The sequence below is a fragment of the Pectinophora gossypiella genome, chromosome 26 (genome assembly GCF_024362695.1).
Source record: "Pectinophora gossypiella chromosome 26, ilPecGoss1.1, whole genome shotgun sequence".
NCBI classification, from domain to species: Eukaryota; Metazoa; Arthropoda; class Insecta; order Lepidoptera; family Gelechiidae; genus Pectinophora; species Pectinophora gossypiella.
Genome location: NC_065429.1, coordinates 2736021 through 2750925, shown reverse-complemented (window position 1 = coordinate 2750925; position 14905 = coordinate 2736021). Strand labels below are relative to the sequence as shown.

The 14905-nt window shown below is 38.4% G+C and overlaps 4 protein-coding genes across 9 annotated transcripts in view; 3 read left to right on the top strand and 1 right to left on the bottom strand.

Moving 5' to 3' along the window:
* LOC126378402 (uncharacterized) overlaps nucleotides 1-14905 on the top strand; it is a 128331-nt gene that overhangs the window by 13597 nt on the left and 99829 nt on the right. The gene's annotated exons all lie outside the window — the stretch shown is intronic.
* LOC126378477 (aldo-keto reductase AKR2E4-like) overlaps nucleotides 1-14905 on the bottom strand; it is a 305847-nt gene that overhangs the window by 232844 nt on the left and 58098 nt on the right. The window lies entirely within an intron of this gene.
* LOC126378536 (protein quiver-like) overlaps nucleotides 1-14905 on the top strand; it is a 112776-nt gene that overhangs the window by 66418 nt on the left and 31453 nt on the right. The gene's annotated exons all lie outside the window — the stretch shown is intronic.
* Nucleotides 6197-14623, top strand: LOC126378392 (uncharacterized). Its single transcript, XM_050026716.1, has 2 exons — nucleotides 6197-6780; nucleotides 12462-14623. The coding sequence occupies exons 1-2, from the start codon at nucleotides 6752-6754 to the stop codon at nucleotides 14269-14271; spliced, it is 1839 nt and encodes a 612-aa protein (XP_049882673.1). The 5' UTR covers nucleotides 6197-6751; the 3' UTR covers nucleotides 14272-14623.

Genomic DNA, 14905 nt, shown 5'->3' with positions numbered 1-14905 from the left:
TGAACAATGTTTACAGGTATATTCTCGATAGTTTTGACATGTGTTTTTGCTGACCGGCACTTTTCACATAGAAACTAAAACGTAAAGTCCAATAAAAGCCAAAATAATGGTCATAGACGTTTGGTGCCATAATAATAAATGGTCAAATGGATAAGTTTTAACGGGATATACCAATATTGTTTCTTGGCCGGCACTTCACATTTTCACCAAAATGTATGAAAAATACAAGTTTTTTTTTAATTCGAATAAAACCGAAAATATTGACGCTACAGCTTTGGTGTCATAGTAATAAATGCTCAGACGGATAAGTTCTAAAGATATATACCATTTTTGTTAATTGGCCGGCACTTTACATTTTCACCAAAAATGTATGAAAAATACAGTTCTTTTAATTCGAATAAAACCGAAGATATTGACCCTACAGCTTTGGTGCCATAGTAATAAATACTCAGACGGATAAGATCTAACGGAATATAGCAAAATTATTTTTTGGCCGGCACTTTGACTTCTGGGCCGAAATTCGATGATCTCCTTTATTTCTAAGTGACATCTTGGGTCCCAATTTGTAAATCGCCCGAATGGCTCGCTTTTGCAGAACAAAAATGCTGTTCATATCTGCAGCATGACCCCACAGCAAGATGCCGTACGACATTAGACTGTGGAAGTAGGCAAAATAAACTAATCGCGCGGTTTCTACATCGGTTATTAAACGAATTTTTTTGACCGCGAATGCTGCTGAGCTGAGCCTTTTGGACAACTTATCAATATGAGGACTCCATTGCAACTTAGCGTCCAAAGTAATTCCCAAAAATACAGCAGTATCCGTGAGGTCCAATTCCTTATTTTTTACAATAATAGAATCGAGGGGCCTACTAACATTCGATAACGTAAAATAAACATATTTTGTTTTATTTTCATTAAGTAGCAGGTTGTTTACAGTAAACCAATCCACTACCTCTGAAATGGCGTTGTTTACATCGTCAAAGGAATCTTGTCGTCTCTTTACTTTAAAAAGTAAGGAGGTATCATCTGCAAACAGCACCACCTCATGTTTTACAAGACTAGGTAGGTCGTTTATGTAAACTAGGAATAGAAATGGACCTAGAATTGAGCCCTGCGGGACGCCTATAGTGACGTTAGATCCACACGATCTGGAGCCATGCACATCAACCCTCTGAACGCGGCCACTAAGGTATGACTCCAAAAGAAGCACGGAAGAGCTCGACATGAAAACTTTTTTTTTGTGGTCACCCATCCTATGACCGGCCTATGCGAAAGTTGCTTAACTTCAACAATCGCAGGCCGAGCGCGTTTACCGCTGCGCCACCGAGCTCCTCCCACCGGGGTAAGCAGAGACTAATTGGCGCTAATGGGGGACGATAATGGGCGCGAGTTTATGTATGTATGTATGTTTTTAGAGCGTGATTTTTTCGTAGTCGGGTTTAGTTTTTTTTTAGATTAATTGCTTCAATGTGGGCTTTTTAGGGGCTGAACTCCATCTGTGTTTCAGACAGTTGTATAAGTCGTTAGAGACACCTGCGTTTACCAAAATAGTCTGCGCATAGTAAAAAAACTATAACCCTTTGTTCGCAAGACAATTTTCTGCGCAACTCTACCTAGAATGGAACGTACGTCCACTCGGTCCAAACAAATGCTTTCACTTCGAATCCACACACCGATTGCCCATGTCTAAAATGCAACAACTTTGATTTATGCATTTGTACATTAAAATTTACCAAAAATGTTGGCTTTTTACATATTTTTGGGTGTTTTTGTGATTGTAAAAGGTGGTCCAGCCACAGAGGCGTCTTATAAGGGTCAATGTAAGTATTTTTGAAGTTTTAAATACATAGCCACGCCTGTATTCCTTAAGGGGTAGGCAAAGGTATAAACTACGGGGTAAAAATGGCCACATCGAAACAATAAAATTCATCTAAGAAAGCAATATTGCAATTTGACATTTGTGCATATAAAAGTAAGTGCGCAATGCAAACAAATGTCAAATAGCAATATTCCTTTCTTAGCTGAATTGCTTCGATGTGGCCATTTTAACCCCCCTATACAAAGAGTGACATCGTAACGAAAATTTTGAGGGATGATTCAGAACATGATTCTGAGTTGACATCAAGTGGAATTTTCCGTTGCAAAAGTATTGAACTGAAAATGTTCTGGGAATATTCCTGTTGTTGGACTCTGGGTGCTTTCTTTATTCAAAATGTTCTTTCTTGTAGCTACTAAAGGCTAGGCAATAAAACTCTTTTTGCAGATTAATGTTCTCAAAATGGAAACATTCTCAGGAACGGCAATATATTACCGTTTATACCTGTATAAACAGTGTTACACCTGTATAAATAGTGTTTATACCTGTATAGATAGTGTTTAAATCTGTATAAATAGTGTTTATATCTGTTAAACTCTCTAATACTACCTCTGGGTTGGCTGGAAGAGATCTCTCTTAGAGATAAGTCCACCCTTGTAAACGTCCATTTCTTGTTTGTGATGTAACTAGTTGTTAAGTGCAATAAAGTATATTTATTTATTTATTTTTAAACAGTGTTATACCTGTATAAATAGTGTTATACCTGTATAAATAGTGTTTATATCTGTATAAACAGTGTTATACCTGTATAAATAGTGTTTATATCTTTATAAACAGTGTTATACCTGTATAAATAGTGTTTATATCTGTATAAACAGTGTTATACCTGTATAAATAGTGTTTATATCTGTATAAATAGTGTTATACCTGTATAAATAGTGTTTATATCTGTATAAACAGTGTTATACCTGTATAAATAGTGTTTATATCTGTATAAACAGTGTTATACCTATATAAATAGTGTTTAAACCTGTATAAATGGTGTTTATATCTGTATAAACCTCTTCGGTTGATTGAGGGGAGGCCTGTGCCCAGCAGTGGGACGTATATAGGCAGTTTATGTATCTGTATAAACAGTGTTAGTAACATCGTAACGAATACTGAGGGGGATGATTCAGATCATAATTCTAAGTTAATCATCATCTCTCTAATATTATCCCGTTTTTCACAGGGTTCGCTTGCCTTACAGAAGCGACTGCCTGTCTGACCTTCCGACCCGCGAAGGGAAAACCAGCCCAATACAGGATAGGTCACATACCTCCGAAAATGTACCTATTTCTCGGGAATGTGGGTTTCCTCATGATGTTTTCCTAAGCCGCTGAGCACGTGACACGAATCTTAACATGAATTCGAAAACAAATTCGACAATCATTGGTTTAGGCATGATTCTGAGTTAATATCAAGTGAAAGCCGTCGGAAAATTCATGAGAATAGTGTATTTTTGAATTATTTTCAGTTCCATACTTTTGCGACGGCAAATTCCACTTGATTAACTCAGAATCATGGTCTGAAACATCCCCCAAAGTTTTCGTTACGATGTCACTGACACCATGTATGTTTTGTTACCAGTTTGCACGGATCCTCGGACGATGAGGAAACACGCTGCTTACACGGAGTGGGCAGACGCGTACTCCTGCACCAGGCATAGGTGCCAGCCTGGTGGACGGAATCTCGCCATCTACACTGTCGGGTACGTGCGCACCATTTGGCCGGCCAAGAAGGGAATGGCATCCGGGGAAAATGTTTAACTATCCTAGCTATCGGCCTTGTTTGTTCTTGTTTTTCAAATGAATTGCTAAATGTAATGATGATTTCTTCACAGGTGCAAGCGAGTGGAGGCTCCGGAGTCCGCCATCGAGTGCGAGGAAGTCGTGGAGGACACCAATATGCAGTTCCCGTATTGCTGCACCAGGCTCAGGTATCCATTCATCCATCTACCCAGCATAATCCCGTTTTTCACAGGGTCCGCTTTACCTAACTGAAGATTTGACAGGTCCGCTTTTTTACAGAAGCGCCTGCCTGTCTGACCTTCTAACCCGCGAAGGGAAAACCAGCCCAATGCTTAGGTCACGTACCTCCGAAAATGGATTTCTCGGGAATGTGGGTTTCCTCACGATGTTTTCCTTCACTGCTGAGCACGTGATAATCATTTATGATCCAAACATGAATTCGAAAACAAATTCGACGATCATTGGTTTACGCCTGTGCTGGATTCGAACCTGCGAAGTGAGAGGTTAAACGAAGGAAAATTTGTACAGCGCCATCTTGGAAGGTTCCACGCTTTTTAAGCGAATTATTATTGCTTCAATGAGGTCTTTTTAACAGCCCAGATAGCCACTTGGATTCACATTACATAAACTCACGCATATTTCTCACCGGGGTATGCAGAGACTATGGAATTCCATTTGCTTCGATCCTGACACACTTCTCTTGCTTCCTCCACATTCATCTATCGTTTCATACACGCACGCTGGTTCAAAGTAGATCGTACTGAACCTTTTCTAATTTCTTCTATCGTGTGGGTTATGAGGTGGATTACCAAGCCCATGAACCCTGGTGTCAGGATTACTATTGAGCCGCCAAAGGCTCCTGACATGGCTCATTTAACGACTACTTACTTACATCAGTAAGTAGTAACCGGGACCAATACCTTAACGTGCCTTCCGAATACAATCGGGTGATCAGCCTGTAATGTCCTAACTGAACTAGGGTTCACAAAGTGATTTTTGTGATATGTCCTCACCGGGATTTGAACCCGGGACCTCCGGATCGTGAGCCCAACGCTCAAACCACTGGACCACGAAGGCCGACCTTTTCTAATGACATCTCCAATCAAGATTAGGTCTTTTACTTAGGTTAATAGATTTATTTTTTATTTGTTGACCAATCTTCTAACGTTGACAGGTGCCTGGTGGTGGTTCGTGGTGAGGTATGGATGAGGGTGCTGGGGCAGCCGTGGGAAACGTTGCCAGCAGCTCCATGGAGTCACATGTACAAGATGAAGAAACCACCGCCCGAAGACGGATCCTTTTCCCCCAAGTATGCCCTAAATGATGACTAACGGTAACCTAAGCACGCCCCAGACACTACGTACAAAACACCGCGTTTTACACAGACACCACACTAGTGATTGCAATCCGGCGTCATTTTCAGTCCGGCCGGATCCGACCGAAGGATCAAGATGATTTTCGCTTTTTTGTACAAAATAAGTGAGTTAATCAAGTGTCACTGCACTTACATTTAGGTAGTTTATAAAAAATAAATCACAAATATATAAAATCGACTTTATTTCCTAACCAATGCTAAGACAAATAGACAACAAGAAAACAATTAAAATTTAGTAATATAGGTAACTAGTAATAATTTTACGACGTAACGAGTAGCTCAGTCTTTCTAGATTCACTTTCACAGATAGATCAATTTATAAGTAACAATATTAATTATCAAGTATTTAAAGTACCTACTCATGCAACAGCTATATTATTTTCCCACAAACTGCTAGCACCGGATCCGGTCTTCGGATCCGGTATATTGGTACCGGATCCGGTAACCATTAAATGATGCCGGATTACCGGATCCGTTTTTCCGGATTGCAATCCCTACACCACACATTCTTTTTCTTCTATCGTGTGGGTTGTGAGGTGGAGCACTAACCACACATTGACGTTATCGTACACACGGAATAGAAAAAAAAGGTTGGAAGGGCCAAGGGAACTCGGCACGCGCGCCATAACAGAGTATAGTTCATATTTCAACTTTGCACTCCACTCGTTCGCAAACTTCACGATGCACGGACCTCCGCGAATAATATATATGCATTATATAACCTGCAGTGCAAAAAATTAAACATAGACTCATGGTAAAAAAGCCTTGGTATTATCGGCTATTTATCTAAAAAATACTTTTGTAAGCAGTATCTTAGGAAAAGTAATGATAAAGTTGCAGTCTATTACACAAAATACTTATAGATTGCCGGTAAAGTGGCTATGGAATTTGAGAAGCAGTAGGTAAGTAGAACTATAGTAGAACTGTACTTAAATCTGTTTGCAGATGTACGGTCATGAGCATTAATATGTATACACTTTGGTCACATTCACTTTTTTGACAAATTGAACTGTAAGTCTCACTAAATGTCAAATATGTTACTGCGACAGAGTCCTAAAGTGGGTACATTATATTGCTCATGACTGTACTTAGTAAAAGAGAGTGGAGTTGATAAAAAATGTGCGTTAGGGCCTTTCCAACCTCATTTGTTCTATGCCGTGGTCGTACACGCGCATCTGTGTGTGCGACGTCTGACGCCTATACGATCTGTTATAGAATGCAATTGCTAGTAGAAATGCTTACCTTTACCCAAAAACCACTAATTCTGTATTTCATCTAAATTGTAATAGTCAGTACCTTATTCTCCTAGCCTCCTCTTCCCACGCAATCTAGTCAGTCTGATCCCATCCACCACGCGGTACACAACTCTATTCTAATTTATGTTTTTTCCAAATCTGTATTTCAATTCCAAATTCAAAGTAAAATATAATTTTTAGTTTAATTCAAAATAGTTTTTTTTTAAAAACCGAAATCTCAAAACTCATATAACATTTGGTGGCAGCGCTAAGGGATCTTTAAAGGTCCCCGGAATCGTCTCCGCAGTATCGCGACAGTGTAAAAAATAAAAACATTTCGCCGTTTCTACAGTTAAAAGTGAAAAACTGTCTACAATTTCTACTGTGCAATAGTGATAATTTTTCCGCTGTTTCCACTGTTTCCAATTCACTGTAGTAGTGAAAATAAAAACGTTTCGCTGTGAATATTGTGATAAATACTACAAAACGTTCTACTATTTCTGTGTTGTGTGAAAACTTGCAGTTTTTCATCATGTTTGGTGTGTTAATATCGTGCATATTGTAAGTACAATTTAACTATATCACACAGTGTCAGTGCATACCACGACGTCTGCGCCTACGCAACCACTTATCTATTCGAAGAACCGAACTCTCCTAAGGCCGCATTCAGACTATCCGAGCCTAATAAATTCATCAATATGGCTACGGCATCAGGTTCGACTACAACTATCAAAGAAATCGACCTCAACATCCTCACGAAATTCATATTTAAATTCGATGGCAACAGAGAAAGGTTAAATGCATTTCTGAGCAACTGCCGCAATGCAATCGACCTAGCGGCCCTTTCACAACGAGACATTTTGTTCAAATACATACTAAGTCAACTTGAGGGTAGAGCCGAGTCAGCATGTTCTATTAAAGATTTCGAAAATTGGGACCAGCTAGAGGAGTTCTTAAAAGAAAACTTCGGCGAGAAGAAGCACTACACTCACCTTCTCTCGGAACTCCAGTCATGCAGACAGAACAACAACGAACCGGTCAACCACTTTGCCCTTAGAATTGAGACCTGTTTAAGCAAACTCCTTACAGAGATTAACGTATCTATCCCAACTAAGAAAAAGGGTGAACTGGCTGGTCGGGTCGCTGCTATGGAGGATCTTGCTTTACACACTTTTGTTATGGGCCTTACCCCAAATCTCAGTACAATTGTCAGATGTAAAGATCCATCTACTTTAAATGAAGCTATAAATTTTGCTATTTCGGAGGACAAGATATCTCAAAACCTTCACAAAAAACAAACCCATAACAATTTCTTTGAGCGCTCTCGTCCATCTCAAAAAGCACCTACTAACAACCCGCAACCACTAGCACTGACTCAATCGCCTCATACAAGCAATGTCCCAATCTGTCGATATTGTAAGAACCCAGGGCATACTATCGACAAATGCAGAAAACGCGAATATAATAATAACCGTGCTAGGCAGAGTTTCTCAGGACAACCCTTTAGACCGAATTTCAATTCGAGAAATGTGAATTTCGTTAACGAGGTTTACCCGAGCACTCCAGACAATCCAGGTTATACAGTGGAGCCTTCTGCTGAAGACAATAATGCTGAAAGTTTAAACTAAATAATGTCTCGGATAGACGTCGCACGGGACAGACATTTAACAAAGCCGACGTCTTGACTTTATCAACCACTGTATCCTCTGAATCCAAAAGGACTAACCGACAGGGTAACCAGCCCCAAACTGACAGTCCTCACACTGTATCCTCTGAATCCAAAAGGACTAACCGACAGGGTAACCAGCCCCAAACTGACAATCCTCACACTGTATCCTCTGAATCCAAAAAGACTAACCGACAGGGTAACCAGCCCCAAACTGACAGTCCTCACACTGTATCCTCTGAACCCAAAAAGACTAACCGACAGGGTAACCAGCCCCAAACTGACAGTCCTCACACTGTATCCTCTGAACCCAAAAAGACTAACCGACAGGGTAACCAGCCCCAAATTGACAGTCCGCACATTGTGTCCTGTAAACCCAAAAATACTAACCGACAAGGTAACCAGACTCAAACTGACAATCCTCGCTCTGTATTCCCTGTATCCGATAAAGGACAAACTACAACTCCTATTACTGCGACAACCACCAATCCTTCTAAATCAAATCAACACAAAATATATGAAGTGACCTCGAATACTAATAAGAAATTCTTACCTCACATTGTTCTAAAAACCGTTGTTGCTGACCGTCCTTTGTCCTTCCTTGTTGACACTGGCTCATGTGTAAGCCTGATCAAAAAACAAGCAATCAAATACTTACCTGCTCTCGATGACCATATAATCCAACTCAAAGGTATAGACTCCAATGATAAAATCATGGCCACATCAGGGTCCTTTCAACTGAACCTTTTTCCAAAAGTCATACCTGACATGTCCCATAGATTCCACGTAGTCGACACAATTAGCCTCGATTATGATGGCATTCTCGGAAGTGATCTTCTTAATAATCAAAATGGGAAAATCGATTATAATAAAAATACACTACAAATTCGTTCTGTAATCGTAAAAATGAAATACTGTAAACCCATCTATACAATCTCGCCTCGTACAGAAACTGTAATTGAGTGTACAGTACAAAATCCTGAAATGAAAGAAGGCATTATAGTTGACCAACATCTCTCTGAATCCCTTTTGATTGCCAACTGTGTCGTAAAGGTTAAACCTAATAATCGAATAAATATCTCCGTCATAAATACATCCGAAGGCCCTGTTACTATTGACTCTGATCTCAACCTCAAAATTGACCCTTTGGACGTCAGTTCTATTGCCATAAAGGAAACATCACAGAATCCATGTGTTAGTGCTAGAGACAGAACACAGAAAGTCCTTGACATGCTTAGAATCTCACATCTCAATTCAGAAGAGAAGAGTTCTCTCCTCGAAGTTTGTTCAAAATACTCAGATGTCTTCCATCTACCCGATGATAAACTCACGTTCACTACCAAGATCCAACACCAAATCAAAACATCTAATGAGACACCTATTCATACAAAATCATATAGATTTCCCGAATGTCATAAAGAAGAGGTAAAAAGGCAAATGGATAAAATGCTTGACCAAGAAATTATTGTCCCTTCCATATCTCCATGGTCTTCACCCATATGGGTTGTACCCAAAAAGATGGACGCCTCAGGTGAACGCAAATGGCGTATAGTCATTGACTACAGGAAACTCAATGACATCACCATCGGTGAAACTTATCCTATTCCCCAAATTGCCGAGATTCTAGATCAATTAGGAAACAGTAAATATTTCTCAACCTTGGACCTAGCATCTGGATTTCACCAGATCAAAGTATCCGAGGAAGATGCTCAGAAAACCGCATTTTCCGTCCCTCAAGGACACTTTCAGTTTAATAGAATGCCTTTTGGGCTTAAAAATGCCCCATCTACCTTCCAAAGACTTATGAACACTTGTCTCACTGGTCTCCAAGGTATCAAATGCTTCGTCTACCTTGACGATATTGTTATTTACTCCCATGACCTCGATATGCATATCAAACATTTATCAGAAGTTTTCCAACGCTTACGCAATTTCAATCTCAAGCTCCAGCCTGACAAATGTGAATTCCTTCGCAAGGAAGTATCCTATTTGGGACACATCATCAGTGATCAGGGTGTTCGACCAAACCCTGAAAAAGTCAAGGCTGTTACTCACTTTCCTAAACCCACATCTGCGAAAGACATCAAGTCATTTCTAGGTCTTGTCTCATACTATCGCCGGTTCATAAAAGATTTTTCAAAGATTTCCAAACCCCTAACTGCACTTCTAAAAAAGGATACCCCTTTTGTCTGGACCAACGAACAGCAACTTGCCTTTGAGGAACTAAAAAGTCAACTTACCTCTGCGCCAGTCCTTATTTACCCAGATTTCACAAAACCATTTATTCTGACTTGCGATGCTTCCAATTATGCCATCTCTGCTATTCTTTCTCAAGGCGAAGTCGGTAAGGAACAACCTGTTGGCTATGCATCTCGCACTTTGAACAAATCCGAGTGTAATTACAGCACTACAGAGAAGGAACTGTTGGCAGTACTATTCGGCTGTAAAACCTTCAGACCTTACCTGTATGGGAGGAAATTCCTAATCGTTACAGATCACAGACCGTTAAAGTGGCTCTTCAATCACACTGATCCTAGTAGCAAACTCCAACGTTGGCGACTGAAACTCGCTGAATACGAATATGAAATTATTTACAGAAAGGGTAAACTCAATAGCGCCGCAGATGCTCTATCGAGATATCCCGTAAATCCTATCACCACACCTGAACAAATCCTTGTAGATGAAGACCTTTTTCCCGAATTGAATCCACTCTCGCTGAATCCTGAAATTGATCCCCTCTTTGAAAACCAAGATATATCAGAAGACCTAACGAATCCATCAATTCCCACAAATCCTGAAGCTCTTATAACCTCTGAAGCCCCTGCAAGTCCCGCAGCTCCTGTAACTCCCGAAGTTCCTGCAAATCCCGATGCTGTTTTGAACCCTGCAAATAACATGCAAAATCCTATCGTTGTTCCAAGTCCTGAAAATCCTCTGGATCCTCTTCAATTCCTTAACGATGATGACACATACAGTAAATGTCTAAAAGCAATAAATAACAAATCTTTTACTCCCAACGTCACTATCATAGAATACAACGAAGAACTCCTGAAAAGTAAATGTAAAATTATCATAATACCTACCTCAATAGATATGGATGAAAGCAATCCTTACGTAGAGGACATACTTACCAATCACGAAGCCGCAAATGAATTCATGGAAAAAGAAAGAACCCTACAAACATCCAACATCCTAAAAACAAACAACAAAATATTCTATTTCCTATTCACTAAAGTGCATCATTTTGATGAGACTACCTATTCTGATATATTCCAATCTCTAAAATATCTGAGAAACGAATTGTTAATATCCGAGGAAAACGTAACTGAGATAGCCATATCCGATTTCAAGAACCCCTTCGAAAACCTCGCTTATCTCAGAATCTACAATATCATACTTTACCTTTTTAACAACACCAACATCACCGTCAATATTCACCATAACACCTTAATCTATCCAGTTCCTAGTGAAATCCCAAAAATCCTTAAAGAAAATCACGACATTCCTATTGCTGGCCATCTTGGATCCACGAAAATGTATAATAGGATCAGAGAAAAATATTTATGGAAACATATGAGATCAGATGTTGAAAACTATGTTAAAAATTGCAGTGAATGCCAAATAAACAAAGCTCTACGTAGAACAAATAGGGCCCCTATGCAAATAACTACAACATCTACTAGTCCATTTGAACGCATCAGTCTTGACATCGTAGGTCCCCTACCAGAAGCCGGCACTAACAAACTCAAATTCATATTCACTCTCCAAGATGACCTTTCTAAATACTCTGTAGCATACCCGATTTCAAATGCAACTGCTGAAGAGACATGTGAATGTTTAGTTCATTTTATATCTCTATTTGGTATTCCCAAAATTATACTTACCGACCAGGGTACAAACTTCACCGCAGAACTATTCAAAAGAACTTGCGATCTCCTGAAAATAAAACAACTATGGTCATCTCCCTACCATCCCCAAACTCAAGGCGCACTTGAGCGCAGTCATTCAACCCTTAAGGAATACCTTAAATCATATGTTAACGAGAATCAAACTAACTGGCACATATACGTGTATACCGCCATGTTGGCATATAACACTAACATTCACACGACAACACAATTTACCCCTTACGAACTCCTTTTTGGACACAAACCCCATATTCCCGACTCTATCTATGAACTACGCTCAGATACGACTTATCCAGAATACGTGAAACGACTCCAACACAGACTCAAATTCTCACGCGGCAAGGCCATTGAAAACATCAATAAATCCAAAGAACAGTCAAAGAATTATTATGATCAGCGTTCTCGACCAGCCAATTACAAAACAGGTGACCTTGTCTATTTGAAGAATCACCTGCGACTAAGAAAGGCACTCTCGCCTATTTGGAAAGGACCATACAAAATTATAAAGGTCCATTCAAACAATACTTTGACTCTTCTAATAAACCGACGTCACGTGAGACATCACTTTGACGAAGTGAAACCCGCTTAACTATAATACCTACTCGTGTATGTATTAACATAGTATAGACTACAACTTTAGTTATAACACTCTACTTATTTATTTCCAGCTCCATATCGCTCACGTATGGAAGCGTCATCACTCCCATACACAGTAACCCAGGAATTTATTTCAACCCCATGGGACACATGAAAATCACAAATGAAGATCTAAACATACTTATTCCTGTGGATGTTTCTTTTATACTTCCGCATTTACAAAATATTAATTCAGCTATTGGTACATGCCGTTTTCTGTGTCAACAGAACGAAGTTTTGGAAGACATAGAATGTCATAATTCGTTACAACCACTTCAATCTCGTTATCAAGACGTTATGAGAGATAATGTCGCTATATCACACCTTATTTCTAAACGGTCAAAACGCGCTGCGTGGTTTGCTGGAGTTGGTACAGTTTTCAAACATGTTTTCGGAACTATGGACGAGGACGATGCAATTAGTTATAACAGCGCTCTTCAAACTTTACAAAATAAAAGCGAAAGGTTAACTTCTCTTATAGAAGATAATATATTGCTAGCAAAGTCAGCAATCTCTAATTTTAATGAAACCATAAACACAATAAATACCAATGAAGCGCGTTTGAATGACGCTGTTGAAAAATTAAGTTTGAACCTTAAGAACTTATCTATCATATCAGATGTTTTTAATGTAAGGCTTAGTATTAACGAAATAATTAATACAATTGAAACTAGTTTATTAACCCTTTCCTTTAAGGTAGATGATATTTTAAACGCGATTTTATTTGCTAAAAGCAACGTGTTACATCCCGCAATTTTAAACCCAACTCAATTATATAATGAGTTAATTAATAGTGTAAACAATTTACCAAGATATAGGGAATTTCCTATAAAAATAGAATTAGATAGTATACATAAGATAATGATAATTTCAGAGTTAAGTTGTTATAGTGTAGATAATAAAATCATATTTGTATTCAAAGTTCCACTAGTACATCACATGAAATATTATTTATATCAGAATATCCCGCTACCTGTACCTCATGATTCGCAGAATCCCAGCTCATATGCAATGATAATCCCCACAACTAGATACATTGCAATAAGCGAAGACAAAACATCCTATTGCACCTTATCGCAATTGGACCAGTGTAAACAAATTGGCTCTCAGTTGTTCATATGCAGCAAACTAAATGAATATTCATCTGTTGATACTAGCTCTAACTGTGAACTTGAGATAATAACTAAATCTGTAGTGTCATTGCCAAAATCTTGTAATTCTAGATTTCTCACCGGTAAAATAAATATTTGGGAAAGAATCAAAGATGATAAATGGTTGTATGTTCAATCTGAAAATAATAAACTGTCTATTGAATGCAAAACAGACTTATCAGAATTCAGTTTATCCGGCACTGGTATTCTTAACTTACCTGATAACTGTATTGCTTATTTTAAAAACATTCGATTACTGTCTAAGTCTAGCTCTAAGATTTATGTTAATGAGGTAAATTCCGATTTTAACATTATTAATGATAGTTGTTGTAATTTGGATAAGTATAAAAGTCAATTACCATCTATTACATACGTAAACCTAACATCACTAAATATTGACAGTTTATCCGGAATAAAGCATAAAACTGATGATTTAATCACAGAATTGAAATCACTAAAGAATCAGCCAAACATTACTGAAACACTATATTATACTTATCCAACTTTATCTGTAATTAGCGTATTAAGTATTGTTCTTATTGTAATCTACATTATGCTGAAATCAAAATATTGTAAATTATGCCGCTCTCCCGTCACGAAACCTGAAAATCTCAATAATCCTGAAAATCCTGAAAGTATCGAAATCACAGAATTACCTTCAACTTCACACCCCAGACTTAAAGTAGGGTAATCATAATGCCTAATAGATAAAATAGCATAAACTTCGCATTCTTAAAATGCGTAAGTTTAGTCTTTCCGGGGGAAGTTGTTATAGAATGCAATTGCTAGTAGAAATGCTTACCTTTACCCAAAAACCACTAATTCTGTATTTCATCTAAATTGTAATAGTCAGTACCTTATTCTCCTAGCCTCCTCTTCCCACGCAATCTAGTCAGTCTGATCCCATCCACCACGCGGTACACAACTCTATTCTAATTTATGTTTTTTCCAAATCTGTATTTCAATTCCAAATTCAAAGTAAAATATAATTTTTAGTTTAATTCAAAATAGTTTTTTTTTAAAAACCGAAATCTCAAAACTCATATAACAGGTCGAACCATTGCTTGTATTCATAAAAGTACTGAAAATTTGCATTATTTTTGCACTCTGTGGTGTTAGTGACATCGTAACGAAAACTTTGAGAAATGATTCAGACCATGATTCTGAGTTGATATCAAGTGGAATTTTCTGTCGCAAAAGTATGGAACTTAAAATAATTTAAAAAACACTAAAATTTTCATGAATTTTCCGACAGGATCTGAATCATTCCCCTTAGTATTCGTTACGATGTCACTAACACCCATACCTACTTGTACGGCTACCGT

Excerpts from the sequence above, each read along its gene's own strand:
- LOC126378392 (XM_050026716.1), top strand. The coding sequence starts at position 6,752 with ATGTTTGGTGTGTTAATATCGTGCATATT. Across the intron at positions 6,781-12,461 it reads GTGTTAATATCGTGCATATT|CTCCATATCGCTCACGTATG; the intron begins GTAAGTACAATT and ends ATTTATTTCCAG.